This window comes from Danio rerio, chromosome 13 (genome assembly GCF_052040795.2).
Source record: "Danio rerio strain M-AB ecotype USA chromosome 13, GRCz13ab, whole genome shotgun sequence".
In the NCBI taxonomy this organism is placed as follows: domain Eukaryota; kingdom Metazoa; phylum Chordata; class Actinopteri; order Cypriniformes; family Danionidae; genus Danio; species Danio rerio.
In genome coordinates this window covers 15,525,041-15,539,037 of record NC_141033.1, presented here as the reverse complement: position 1 = coordinate 15,539,037, position 13,997 = coordinate 15,525,041, and the positions used below count along the sequence as shown (strand labels likewise).

Here is a 13,997-nt window from a genome sequence, read left to right as displayed (position 1 = left end):
CTAGGCAGGGGAATCTGTATTTCAGTGACATTTTCTCGTGAGGCAAACAATACAATTAATTTGATTATAATGGGATTTATTGACTAGTCAGACAGATAACGAACAAATGCACGGACATACATTAAACATAGAACAAAGGTAAATCACGTGGAGTGGTCGGGTCTATACAGGTCTAGAGAACATGTAACAACAAAGAGAAATAGTAAAGCGAGGAAATAGATATTTCAGATAAAGAGTGACAAAACTTTTAGTTCCACATGCACCATTAAGGATCACCAAGATTATAAAAAACACCTTTTTGAAAAAAGGGGCACAGCTTATTCGCATAACTAAAAATACCTGGACATTTATGTCTGGAGGTCTCTCTCTTTATGCGAGTCTCTTTCTGATGAAACTTCTTGATGTCCTTCTTGATGCGTTGAGTTTGTAATGCAGTTCGGACGAACACGATCGCAAACTTTAAACTGAGTTTACTTTGCCGGAAAATAAGAAAACGTGGTTGGAAAAGTCCATGCGACGTAGAAGAGCCGCGTGGCCCTCCAAGGGGCCACCTTTGATGGGTTCTTTGTTCGGACCACTTTTCTCAGATGTTGGGGAGCAGTCTGCTTATACCTGCGGGTCACGTCACGACCCGTTCAGCGTTCTCGACCAATGATTTCAGGACAAAGTTTGAGCGTGAAACCTCTCTTTGTCTCTAGGCTGTTCGTATGCAAATTTTGGGTCCTCCCGCAGCCTAAGGACGGTTTTTAATTCAGGGCATTGAAAAATGCAGGCCGTGCCTGTTATTATCATGCTCTATGCATCATGTGTTGTAAAATGTCCAGGGCATTCTATTGACACCAAACACTCTACAAGTACATCAACATAATTCCCATATCCTTACTTCATTGATGCTTTTAAAAAGGCCTGAAAGTACGAATGTGTATAGTCTATATCAGGGATTGTACACATTACAAAAGTTAAATGTAATTAAACAAGAGATTTGGGTTCTAAATGTCTTTGTTTAATTTTTGAGGATTGTCTTTTGTCTGTGAGTAGAACGCTGACTAAAGATGTTTTTTTTTTCTTATCTTATCTGCCATGTTCTTTTGAAGTTGGCAGAGAGTGGTTTAGGACCGTTCTGTGAAGTCTCCCAGACTCGTTACATGTCACCAGGGATTTCTAAGCCAGACTTTTCGTCACCAAGTGATTTGAATTGTCCTGTAAATTAAACCCAGACCGTTTTCATGGAATGTTAAATGGAATGTTTACCTCCAGATTGCAGGTTACAACATATGTTACCAGTTATGTTACATAATATTTTTCCAGAGGCGATTTAAAGCAAAATACACAATGACACTCAATCTAACACATCTACAATGATAAGGAACATGGTTACTTACTGAGTTATTAACGCACAGCAATACCACATGAAGAAATGACAGACTTTGAAGGAATAAACAGTGTGAGGAGAGATCCATTAGAGTGCACTGGACAAGTCTGAACATGTTCCGCCCACGCGAGCGCGGCAGGCAGGTCTGTACAATTACGTAATTTATCGGTTTAAAGATATCGGCCTAATTTAGACATTGGATCAATAACCATAATCTTAATAGCGTTTATTGGCCGATATGGCCGCTGATATATTGTGCATCCCTAATATATATATATATACTTTATTTACAACGTGAAGGTGGTGTATAAGGTGCTCTTCTTCAGTGTGAGGTGCTCTGGTGCTCCGGGAAGTAGGTGAAGGACAGTGAGTAGTCGGGTGCAGGATCGTCACGAGCTGGAGTCCGCTACGGAGAGACAGAGAGACAAGCATTAGCACAGGGAGTCATAGAAAGAATGAAGCTCATCTTCTCCTGGCGTAGGTTGGGCTTATATGCCATGTGATCGCTCGTTACATCCCCCCCCCCCCCCCTTAGCGTCGTCCTGGTCCTGGGTGTCCTGCGGAGGAAAGGTAGAGTATTGAGAGGGGGGGTAGAATGTTTTGACAGACCTGCCCATCCTGACCATAGCCTTGAGAGCCCGTCGGCGTTTCCGTGGGAGGCCCCGGCTCGATGTTGAACGGTGAAATTGTAATCCTGGAGCGACAGGAACCATCTGGTGACTCGAGCGTTGTTATTTTTCGCTGTTGACATCCACTGTAGGGGAGCGTGGTCGGTCACCAGGGTAAATCCTCTGCCTAGGAGATAATACCTGAGCTCCAGGATTGCCCACTTGATCGCCAGGGCCTCTTTTTCCACCGTGGCGTATCGGGTCTCTGCAGGGGTAAGCTTCCGACTCACGTACATGATGGGGTGTTCTTCATCGCCGTGGACCTGGGAGAGGACCGCGCCCAGGCCCGAGTCGGAAGCGTCTGTCTGTAGAATGAAGGGACAGCCGAAGTCAGGTGCGTGCAGTACCGGTGAGGATGTGAGTGCCTTCTTCAGGGCTCGGAACGCGCCATCCCTTTTTGGTCAGGTCTGTCAGAGGGCTGGCTATGGATGAGAAATTGGGAATGAAACATCTATAGTAGCCCGCAAACCCCAGAAATGCACGTACCTGGGTCTTTGTGGTGGGTTGTGGAGTTTCTTGTAGTGCTCTGACCTTGTTCCGTTGTGGCTGTATGAGACCTCTACCGATGTGGAATCCGAGGTATTTGGCTTCTGCTAGACCCAGGTGGCATTTCTTGGAATTAGCTGTGAGCCCAGCCCTACGAAGATCAAGGAGCACCCTCCGTAACCGGGATAGATGTTCCTCCCATGACTCGGAGTGGACGATTAGGTCGTCGAGGTATGCTGCTGCATACGGCTGGTGGGGTCTCAGCAGGATGTCCATCATTCGCTGGAATGTGGCTGGAGCCCCGTGGAGCCCGAAGGGAAGAACCCGGTATTGCCAGTGCCCACCGGGAGTGGAGAAGGCGGTTTTCTCCTTGGCGCTTTCACTTAGTGGTAATTGCCAGTAACCTTTGGTGAGGTCGATCGTGGATATGAATCGGGCTCCACCCAGCCGATCCAGCAGCTCGTCCACCCGAGGCATGGGGTACCCGTCGAATTTGGATATTTCATTCAGCTTCCTGAAGTCGTTGCAGAAGCGGAGGGTGCCGTCGGGTTTGGGGACCATCACTATGGGACTGGACCACGGGCTACGAGATGGTTAGATGATTCCCAATTTCCTCATCTTTTGGATCTCCTCGTTGATAGCCAGCCGGCGAGCTTCTGGTACTCGATAAGGCCTCTGCCGGACGATGGTGCCAGGTGGGGTGATGATGTCGTGCTGGATGATGGTGGTTCGGCCCGGTTTTTCTGAGAACACATCCCTGAACTGACCGACCAAGGCTTGCAGCTCCGCCTTCTGATTCGGTGATAGTTGCTCACCTATATGGACAACGGGAGAAGTTTCTTCTGAGAAGGCAACTAGATGACCTGGAGCTGCAACCCATTTCTTCATCAAGTTTATGTGGTATAGTTGTTCTTCTCTTCTTCGTCCCGGCTGACGGACTCGATAGTTTACCAGCCCTACCCTTTCTACCACTGTATATGGCCCCTTCCAAGATGCCAAAAACTTCGAGGTGGTGGTAGGTATCAGGATCATTACCTTGTCCCCTGGGTGGAACTCTCTGGGTTGGGCGGGCCGGTTATATAATCTCTGTTGGGCGCGCTGGGCTTCGGTCAGATGTTGTTTGACGATGGGCATGACTTTTTCTATTCGTCCTCTCATGTCCCGCATGTGCTCAATCACTGACCGTTGTGGGGCTGGCTCTTGTTCCCAAGCTTGACGAGCCACGTTCAATAGCCCTCGTGGTTGGCGGCCGAACAGCAATTCAAAAGGAGTGAAACCTGTAGATGCTTGGGGAACTTCTCTGATTCCAAAAAGCACGTACGGGATCATGAGGTCCCAGTCGCGCCCATCCTCTGCCACCACCCTGCGGAGCATCTGCTTCAGCGTCTTATTAAAGCGCTCCAAGCCATCAGTCTGCGGATGATAAACGGATGTTTTTATTTGCTTTACCTTTAGGAGGCGGCAGAGGTCTGCCATCAACCGGGACACGAATGGGGTGCCCTGGTCGGTCAGTATCTCCGCTGGTATTCCTACTCGGCTGCATAATAGAAACAGCTCCTTAGCGATTGCCGATGACGTGGCTTTTCTCAGGGGGAAAAATCGCTTCTGGATGTCTGGTGGCGTAGTCGAGGATGACAAGGATGTGTTCATGACCCCGGGCCGACTTCGGCAAAGGCCCTATCAAGTCCATGCCAATGCGGTTGAAGGGCACCTCAATGATGGGTAATGGTATCAGAGGGCTGGGGGGGTGGTCGTTGGGGAGACGTTCTTTGGCAGATGTCGCATGTCTGACAATACCTTTTGACTTCTCCATCCAACCCGGGCCAGTGGAAACGATCTCTGATCCTTTTAATCGTTTTGGTTGCTCCTAGATGTCCTGCCATCGGGTGAGTATGTGCCAGTTCCAGAACCGTCTCCCTCTTGGTCCTCGGGACGACCAATAGCGTCTTCGTTTTCCCCCGCCTCTCTGCGACACAGTACAGCAGACCATTTTGTACAATAAAATGTGGGAGGGGGTGAGGGCTGGGAAACCGTTCGTTACCGTCTATGATCCGGACTTGTGGCCAGCAGTGTTTCAACGTTTCGTCTTCACGCTGTGCCCTTCCGAAATCGCCACCTGCGGTAATCTGTTGAAAAAGATCATAGTACAGGTTAGCCGATGATGACTCACCCCCTCTGTCGCTCTCGGTGGCCATCAGCGCTGGTTGGCGGTCCCGTTGAGCCCGTCCCTTGTTGTTCTTCTTCGGACGAGCCGATCGAGCCTGATGGTGGGTGAGGAGATCATCGAACCCCGGCCAGTCTCTGCCCAGAAGAAGGGGTACTGGAAGATCTGGAACCACTCCTACTTCGATGCGCCAGCTGCCCTACTTCGTCGCTATGGTGACTCTCTGGGAGGGTACGTGGCGGGTATCACCGTGTACGCGAGTAATTGAGATTCGGCTTTTCCCTTCCTGATGGAACTTCAATGTTTTTGGATGAACTAGGGTTATTGCACTTCCTGTATCCAATGTGGCCGTCTGCGTTTTCCAGTCTAAGCATACTCTTCGGGTGGGCGCTTCGGGAGGGACGTTGCGATGTACCACGCACCCTGCCGTCCAGGCCGGGGTCGAGTGTGATGTGGGCTCTGTGGGCATCGGCTCGTCGACTGGGCTGGGGACCGCCGGTCTGCTGCCTGGTCGTGCTGTGCCCTCCACCGGTCGCCATGGCGCATTTACCCTCCGGGGTGGCAGAGCCGCTCTCTCCCCAGTCTCCCGGGCCACGTGAGCTTCCGCCAGCTCCACCGCCTCCACCAAAGCGGCCAGCGAGTCGGGGTTCCTCATGCTGGTAAGTGTGCGGAGCCGTCTGGGTAGCGCCCTCATCATCTTTTCAATGACCACTTTCTCAGCGACCTGGACTGCGGTAGGATCTCCTCCCAGCAACCATAGTCTTCCCAATCGAGATAAATTGGCTGCTTGGGTACGTACCGGCTGTTTCTCATCATATGACCACTGAGAAAATTGTTGTGCTGCGCTTATATTGGAGAGTCCCATTCTGGCTAGTATCTCCTTCTTCAATGCTTTATAGTCATCGTTTTTCGGTGTCTCTAATGCGAAATAAGCTCGTTGAGCTTCTCCAGTCAGAAATGGTGCCAACATCCTCGCCCAACTTTCCTTCGGCCATCTCTCTCTTTCAGCGATTACCTCAAAGGAGTGCAGGTAAGCATCAATATCGTCCAGGTCGCTGAGTTTAGTGATAAATTTGTGAGCGCTTACCTCAGGAAACTGGCTGGAACCGGTCGCTTGGCGGAGCTGTTGTTCCATTCGGTCTTGTCTTGCGGTGAGCTGTTCAGTTATCACTTGTTGTCTTCTTGAGATTTCCGCTAGATGGCATACTACCTCTTCGATCGACATGACTCAGGAGGGGATGACAGCCGAGTAAGAGAGCGTGAGTGAGAGAGAGAGAGAGCGGATGCCTGTCTGTAAACAGAAGAAAACAGAAAAAAATTCAGTGGTTATTTCTTCTTACTGGTAAGTGCTGTTTTCTGAATTTTTTCCCTCTGAAAAAGCGTGCATTCTCCACCAGTTGTAGCGAGGCAGAGGGAAAACAGCGACACAGTTGGATAGGTTTACAGACAAGTCCCCGGAGGGTGCTTTATTTACAACGTGAAGGTGGTGTATAAGGTGCTCTTCTTCGGTGTGAGGTGCTCTGGTGCTCCGGGAAGTAGGTGAAGGACAGTGAGTAGTCGGGTGCAGGATCGTCACGAGCTGGAGTCCGCTACGGAGAGACAGAGAGACAAGCATTAGCACAGGGAGTCATAGAAAGAATGAAGCTCATCTTCTCCTGGCGTAGGTTGGGCTTATATGCCTCTCCGCGTGATGCCGTCCAGCTGTGAGCGATCCTGGCTTGATGATGGTCCAGCTGGGTGAAATTAGCGACCAGGGCGACGTGGCATGTGATCGCTCGTTACAATATATATATATATATATATATATATATATATATATATATATATATATATATATATATATATATATATATATAGGCCTATATATATATACATATATATATATATATATATATATATATATATATAGAGAGAGAGAGAGAGGGAGAGAGAGATTTATATAGACTGTCATAAATAAAATAAATCCCAAGTTTGAGTTTAAAATAAATACCAGGTTTAAGCATCCTCTACACATTTTAAAGCACATTTTTCTCTGAAAGAAACTTCCATGGACCAATCTTAAAATATGTCATTGCCATAGTTTGTCTCAAAATGGTAAATATATATTTTTTCTAAGACACGTTTATAAAAATTACTTAAAATTACTCAAAAGGCCTATAAGTGTTAATCAGAGGTCTTCGATATATGTTATAATTTTTACCATTAATTTTAATGCCTCCCAACACTTTACATATCTTTAAATAACACTTTATTCTCCATTTGTAACAGAGTTGCACATGACATGCAATGTTATTTTTACTGCAGTCGAACACATGAAGGCTTATACAGTTCAGTAAAAATACAAATCAAGAACAATGTAAAAACATAACGGAAGCTTCAACGGGAAAGCTGATGAAAAGTGATCTAAAAGTAAAATAAGAGTCAGAGCTTTGAAGCATAACATACATTTTGTAACAGCTTTTAAACAGGAATGCTCAAATCCGGAGTATGAAACATTCAAGTACTTTTGACGGGAAAGCTGTACATGAAGAGTGATCTGAAAGTAAAATAAGAGTCAGAGCTTTGAAGCATAACATACATTTACACTTTGTAACAGCTTTTAAACAGGAATGCTCAAATCCGGAGTATGAAACATTCAAGTACTTTTGACCATTTTACAAAGAGACATCGGCTGTGACGCGCCCACAAAGCTTTAAGAAAGCAAGCACTACAGCAATGCATTGTAAACTCATAGAGCAGGCTGTTCCACTGATGGCCTGAGCAAATGTTTATTTACATCGAATCTTCACAATGCCGAAGCCAGAAAATCAGTAGGCCAGAGTGTCTTTTGGTGTTCTGCTTTTGATTTAAAAATTATTCTGAGGCTTTCCTTAATTTCAAAAGATTATCAGATGATGGCTGGTTTGAAAGAATAAATAGTTGTTACTGAATTAACCTACATGTTAGATAGTCTGGGTATGCTAATCAGCTCAATCTGTTGCTTGTATTATGAGATCTGGTTGTTCAGTTGTCCAGGATATTTCTCAAACTTCTTCTCAGCCTCTTCGCTGAATGCGTCTCCTGAAATTGAAAGACATAAATGAACATATTTTTCAGTATTTAAACAAAATGTTCCATTTCAAATGATTTTATGTAACTTCAGTATTCAGAATAGCATAGTACCATAATAAACTAATATACAGTTAAAGTTTGAAACTTTGAAACTTTCACAGTATGCCTGATAATATTATTTCCTCTGGAGAAAGTCTTATTTGTTTTATTTGAGCTATAATAAAACCAGTAAAAAAAATTTTTTTTAATTTTAAGGTCATATAAATGTAAAAATTTTAAGGGATATAAATTATTAAAACTATTATGTTTAGGTATGTGCAGAAAAAAAATCTCTCCATTAAACAGAAATTGGGGAAAAAATAAACAAGGGGCATAATAATTCAGGGGGGCTAATAATTCTGACTTCAACTGTACATCAGCCTGTTTTTACAAGGTAATAAATTCTTAAACTCGCTAAAAGTTATATCGACCACAGAAAATTTGTGTAAAACTGGGTTCAAAATAACAATTTTAAAAACGTAATACAGCACCTACATGTTGATTTTCTCATTTGAATAAAAGTGTCTGCTAAAAGAATACATGTAATATGTAAATTTAATTTACAATGTAATATACAATTTGTATATTTTATTTTTAAAGCTGGCTTTTAATGTGATTTTTACTATTAGGATAATCTGAGATAATTTTGACTGCTAGCTCTTCAAGTTTGGCAGCCAATTTTTGTTTAATATATTTAAATAAAAATCAATTGATGATTTTGATTTTGTTTGATTTTGAGAGTAGAGTAACTAAAATGTAACAAAAAGACCTTTTTAACTTTTATTTAAAATTCACAATGCAAATTCAATTATAACCACTTATTTGTTAAATGCAGTCTCATATATGTCAAGATATAATATAATAGACGTCACTACAAACGGTGTTGTACATAAATCATATAAACCTCCACATACTATTCAATAATATTGATAGTATGATATGATGTTTTTCATATCAGATATGAAAACTAAATAAGTACACATATATTTACACAAGTAAATAAACAAACTCAATGATGAGGTAAATAGGGTGGCTCAGTGGTTAGCACTGTCGCCTCATAACAAGAAGACAGCTGGTTCGAGTCCTGGCTAGATGAGTTGGCATTTCTGTGTGGAGTTTGCATGTTCTCCCGGTGTTTATGTGGGATTCCTCCGGGTGCTCCGCTTTCCAACAAAGTCCAAAGACATGCGGACAAGATTAGCCGAAAGAAAATAAGTGAATGAATAAATGGCCGTAAAAACAGAGGGCCTATAAGACGGTAGTTGATAGTGCCACTGTGTATCTTACATCTGTTGCTCCAAGGAAAACCACTATGGAACTTTATTTTATATATGGTCAGTGGCCACTTTATTAGGTACACCTTACTAGGATCAGGTTGGATTACAATCTGGTGACTGTGGAGGCCATTTGAGTGAACTCATTGCTATGCTTGAAAAATAAGTCTGAGATGATTCACACTTTATGACGGTGCATTATCCTGCTTTAAGTAGCCATCATCAGAAGATGGGTACAGTTTGTTCAGAAAGGGATGGACATGGTCAGCTACAATACTCAGGTAGGCTGTGGTGTTGACATGATGATTAATTGATATTAAAGGGCCCAAAGTGTACCAAGAAAATGTCCCCAACACCATTACACCACCACCACCAGCCTGAACCATTGATGCAAGGCAGGATGGATTCATGCTTTTATGTTGTTGACACCAAATTCTGGCCCTACCATCCGAATGGCGCAGCAGAAATCAAGACTCATCAGACCAGGCAACGTTTTTCCAATCTTCTATTGTCCAATTTTGGTGAGCCTGTGTGAATTGTAGCCTCAGTTTCCTGTTCTTAGCTGACAGAAGTGGCAGCCGATGTGGTCTTCTGCTGCTGTAGCCCATTTGCCTCAAGGTTGGACGTGTTGTGCATTCAGAGATGCTCTTCTGCATACCTCGGTTGTAACGAGTGGTTATTTGAGTTACTGTTGACTTTCCAATCTGGCCAATCTCCGTCTGGCTACAACAAGGCATTTGCCTCCACAGAACTGCCACTCACTGGATATTTTCTCCTTTTCAGACCATTCTCTGTAAACCCTAGAGATGGATGTGCGTGAAAATCTTAGTAGATTAGCAGTTTCTGAAATACTCTTTCTCTTCTACTCCCCCATTCCGATGCTCGGTTTGAACTGCAGCAAATCATCTTGACCATGTCTACATGCCTAAATGCATTGAGTTACTGCCATGTGATTGGCTGATTAGAAATTTGTGTTAACGAACAGTTGGAAAGGTTTATCTAATTAAGTCTTCAGTAAGTGTATCTGTGTGTTAAAAATGTCTTGCCATATGTGAAGACTTGTATGTGAAGGCTAGATTACAGAGAGTCCAGAAGTAAGCTCCAGTAGTGTATTTTCTGAAGGCTTTATAATAATTTCTCACCAATATGGCAGTTATGGACCCAGATCCTGTGGCCGTCATATTTGCAGTTACATTTCATGGCATTGTTTGTGAAGTCACTCTCAGAAACCTCATAGTTAGGGTTAATCACAACCTGAAAAGAAAGCAAGAAACATAAACAAGTCTTGAAACTCTTGAATGAAGAAATATGCTTGAAAAAGATGATTCTAATTAGCCCCATTCGCACGTACTGACCATTCCAAAAAATTACCGGCAATTTTACAGAAAGGTCTGTATGTGTGAACAAGCCCTTTTTGAAAATACTGGTAAATTCATTCCGGCTATTTTTGGGGAAGAGGAGTTGTAACATTGCCTGTTATTTGCCGGAATGATGCGATGTGTGAACGCAAAAGAAAGATTGCCGGAAAGAGCGTGTTCACATCTAGAACGCACTGACGTAAGACATCTACTTTAGCCGATCAGAACACTCAGACACATTCACCTCCGCGCGGTTTGTGAGAATAAAAGTCTGTGAATGTTTTCCAGACACATTTAGCTGCTAAATGTTAGTCAGATTACATTTCTATGTTCCTTCTTAATACCTACTGTGTAAATAATTATCGATAAAATGAGCCATTATAAGTATAAATAAGCCATTGTTTGTTTACCTTTAAGCTCTGACAAGTGTACACATAAAGCAGCCGGTGAGCGCCAGCACACACACACATATTATATCTTGACATGAGAAAGTGTTTCATTATGTTTTCATCGAAGCCGTTCACATTACTTATCTATCCACAGAGTCTGTAATGTAGTCAAATGTTTATAAATACAAGAGTAGCCGTTTAGAACTCATTTCTGGTTAATGATGTCAGAATTTAAGAAATGGATGTGTGAATGGTCTTTTCGGGAAAAATTCCATAATGTCTGTGCCTGTCTGAACAGCGCATTTTTTAATGTACCAGTAAAGTCGTTTAAAAAAATTTCAGAATAATTACCGGTATCACTGTGTGAAAGGGGCTATTTTCTGACCTGAAGGATATAATTTCCTGGTTTGACGTCAGTAATGTCGATCCACTGGCAGTCAATGTCATGCCGATACAAATCCCAGCAGCCCACTGTGATGCCCTGCTCGCCGAAGTTTGCACACTTGTATCTCTTAGAAACACCTAGAATGAACACAGATGTGTACTTCAGTAAAGATGTCCAAGTAAACTGAGAAATTTAAGGACGTTTCTGGATCAGTGGGATTGACCTTCATCACAGTCAGTGTCCTCTAGGCAGAAACTGGCTTTGTGTCCTTCTGCAACCTTAGTGCCATTCGCCGACATCAGGTCATAATGTGTGAAAATGTCCATACTGTGATAATGCCTGTGGAGTCACACACACACACACACACACACACACACACACACATTGATAATTAACAATCAAGTTTGACTTTTTTGATTCTTGATTTCTTGTAATTACATCTTATAAACTGCATTTTTATATCTTAGTGTATAGTATGTTGTAGGTTGCAAGGTGACTATCAACTGTTTTTTGGAGGATGACAAGCTGACAAAACAATTGCTATACAAGTTTTATTTATGGAGAAAATGACAAAGCACTGCAGTGTTTGGGCGCACTGTGTTTGTCTGAGATAATTAGTTTACCGAAATGTGTACATTCCATACAAGCTGAAGCAGATCGGTCAGTTCTTGTCACATGGCTCGCAATGCTCAGCGCTTACGGGATTTATTCAACTGGCTGCGTCTGGAAGGCGCGAACACGTCATGCTGCTTGTGCGCACAAGCTGTGCACCCATATTGGAAATAACGAACTTAGAACTCTAGAAAAGATGCGATATGTGAACGGCCACTAAAAGGCCACCATCATTTGCAATCTCAAGCAGTTCATCCTCTTGCACTGAGATGGTGGACTCACCTGATTTGTTAAAAAATTGGTTGTGAATCTTGGCAGTTTGTGAGTCCTTCACTGGGCCTTTCCCCTTCGCAAAAAAGATGTCTGTTTCATACTCATTTTGCTACTTGAGGCTTGGGCACTCAAGGGGCCGAAATGTAACCAAGAGAATAAGGTCCTTTTTCAAAATAAATGATTTTTCAAATTAAAAGATCGGTAAAGACTTAGATAATAAATACAACAGAAATAATCAATGATTTTTTTGAGGCCCGGTACCAATTGATCCACAGACTGGTACCTATAGCCTGGTGGTTGAGGACCACTGATCAAGAGAAGATCGATTTACTATTTGATTAACATCTTAAAAATCTTATTTTCCATTAATTTTATTAATCCTTTAGTACTGTTCAAATTAAAAACCCTTTCATTATGTTCGCAGCTGTTTTTACCCCATTGACTTCCTTTATAATATATATATATATATATATATATTTATATATATATATAAATATATATATATTTATATATATATATATATATATATATATATATTCTTTTTACTGCAAAGCCATGACACCATATAATCATGCATTCTTGATTGTTGCTGGTTGTCCCTGTTGAGAAGAGCTAAAATTTATAATTTTTACTGTTGATCTGAGTAAATTTGCTCAGTGTATTGTTGAGTTGTTGAAAGTTTTCAAAGCATTTTTCCAAAATATGTATGAAATTAGGTTTTCTCACCAAAAATCATTCTATTTGCTTAATCACGGAAAAAGTTTTAAGACAGCTAAATTAAGACTCAGCATCACCCACAGCAGCACATAAGGGTTCATTTTAAATTTTATGGTATATCACTGCCAGAATTGTTTAGCATGATTCCATATCCTGAATGGTTATAAACTTTATGGCACAAAACAGTCAAAACAGAGAGACTATGCTATCTAAGGTGTCAGGTTATGGATTCCTCAAAAATACTAATGTTATTTTCAACATAGAAACAGTTTATAATGCATATAGTGTAAATTATATATTTTATGAATGAAATATTTTGAGTTCTGATATTATTGGGCTAGTTGGCGGTTCATTCCATTGTGGCAACCCCTAATAAATAAGGGACTAAGCCAAAGGAAAATAAATGAATGAATATTATTGGGCTAGTTTTGAGCTATATTGTTGCAAAACCCTGTCAACCCGTGAAATCATTATGTTTTAAGTGTATGTTTACCCGTGACATGCGTGCCAAACCCATGAGTGTCGTCCAGCTTTAGGCCTGAAATCTGCCCGTCCGATGTTGTGTATTTGCGAAGAGAATCGGAGCAGGCGGCGATGACCATAAGGCCAGTTAGCACTAGCAGCACTCTTGGACAGACAGTCCTCCTCGGCTGCACAGTACAGCATGTGAAGGGGACGGTCCTCTATATACGTCGTCTGCTGCACAAGCGGAGCATTTAGCACCAGATCAGATGCAGCTGCGGACATAAACAAACAAATATAGATTAAAAAAAACAGATAAAGCAAATCTCTCAACCCTATTTTTAGTCCAGCAATTTGATTTAGGGCTTTGTTTCTATGATGGCACTGAGGTGTTATTGTCTGGACAAACAGTTTTGCTCAACGTACAACTGCTGAGAAAACGATAGGTTGTCTCATTTTGTATACATAATCTAAACAGGTGTAAGTCATTTGAAGTCAGTTCTTTGGCGTGTGAGGTTCGGTAATTACAGGCCAGAACTGCGAGATAGATAAACAGAAGACTGACCACAGCGCTAGATCTACCATCAGCAGCAGACTGACCGTCTGAGTACAGTCCATTTCAGACATCCATAAACATTTTTATGAATAACTTCTGCAAAACAGGTCAGTTTTGAGTCTTTCTGGATGCAAGACTCTGTTTTGGATTTTGATCATAATATTGATTTATACAAGTTACCTGAACATACC

General features: G+C 42.4%; 1 protein-coding gene across 28 annotated transcripts in view; it reads right to left on the bottom strand.

Annotated features, from left to right (window-relative positions):
* Nucleotides 1-59: 59 nt before the first annotated feature.
* loxl3b (lysyl oxidase-like 3b) overlaps nucleotides 60-13,997 on the bottom strand; it is a 176,963-nt gene continuing 163,025 nt past the window's right edge. For 14 of the 28 annotated variants that reach the window (XR_015504978.1, XM_087277608.1, XM_087277617.1 and 11 more), the window contains 5 exons: nucleotides 13,282-13,525; nucleotides 11,410-11,525; nucleotides 11,187-11,323; nucleotides 10,197-10,308; nucleotides 6,922-7,750 (listed from right to left, as the gene is read on the bottom strand). Coding sequence is in view for 25 of the 28 variants with exons in the window: in XM_087277608.1 (XP_087133734.1) it covers nucleotides 7,677-7,750; nucleotides 10,197-10,308; nucleotides 11,187-11,323; nucleotides 11,410-11,525; nucleotides 13,282-13,525 (683 nt within the window). In the remaining 3 variants the exon portion in view is untranslated. Of the gene's footprint in view, nucleotides 1,779-4,696; nucleotides 5,415-5,485; nucleotides 5,982-6,126; nucleotides 6,280-6,921; nucleotides 7,751-10,196; nucleotides 10,309-11,186; nucleotides 11,324-11,409; nucleotides 11,526-13,281; nucleotides 13,526-13,997 lie in introns of those variants that run through there. The other 14 variants (XR_015504979.1, XM_087277609.1, XM_087277619.1 and 11 more) reach the window with 3 other exon arrangements.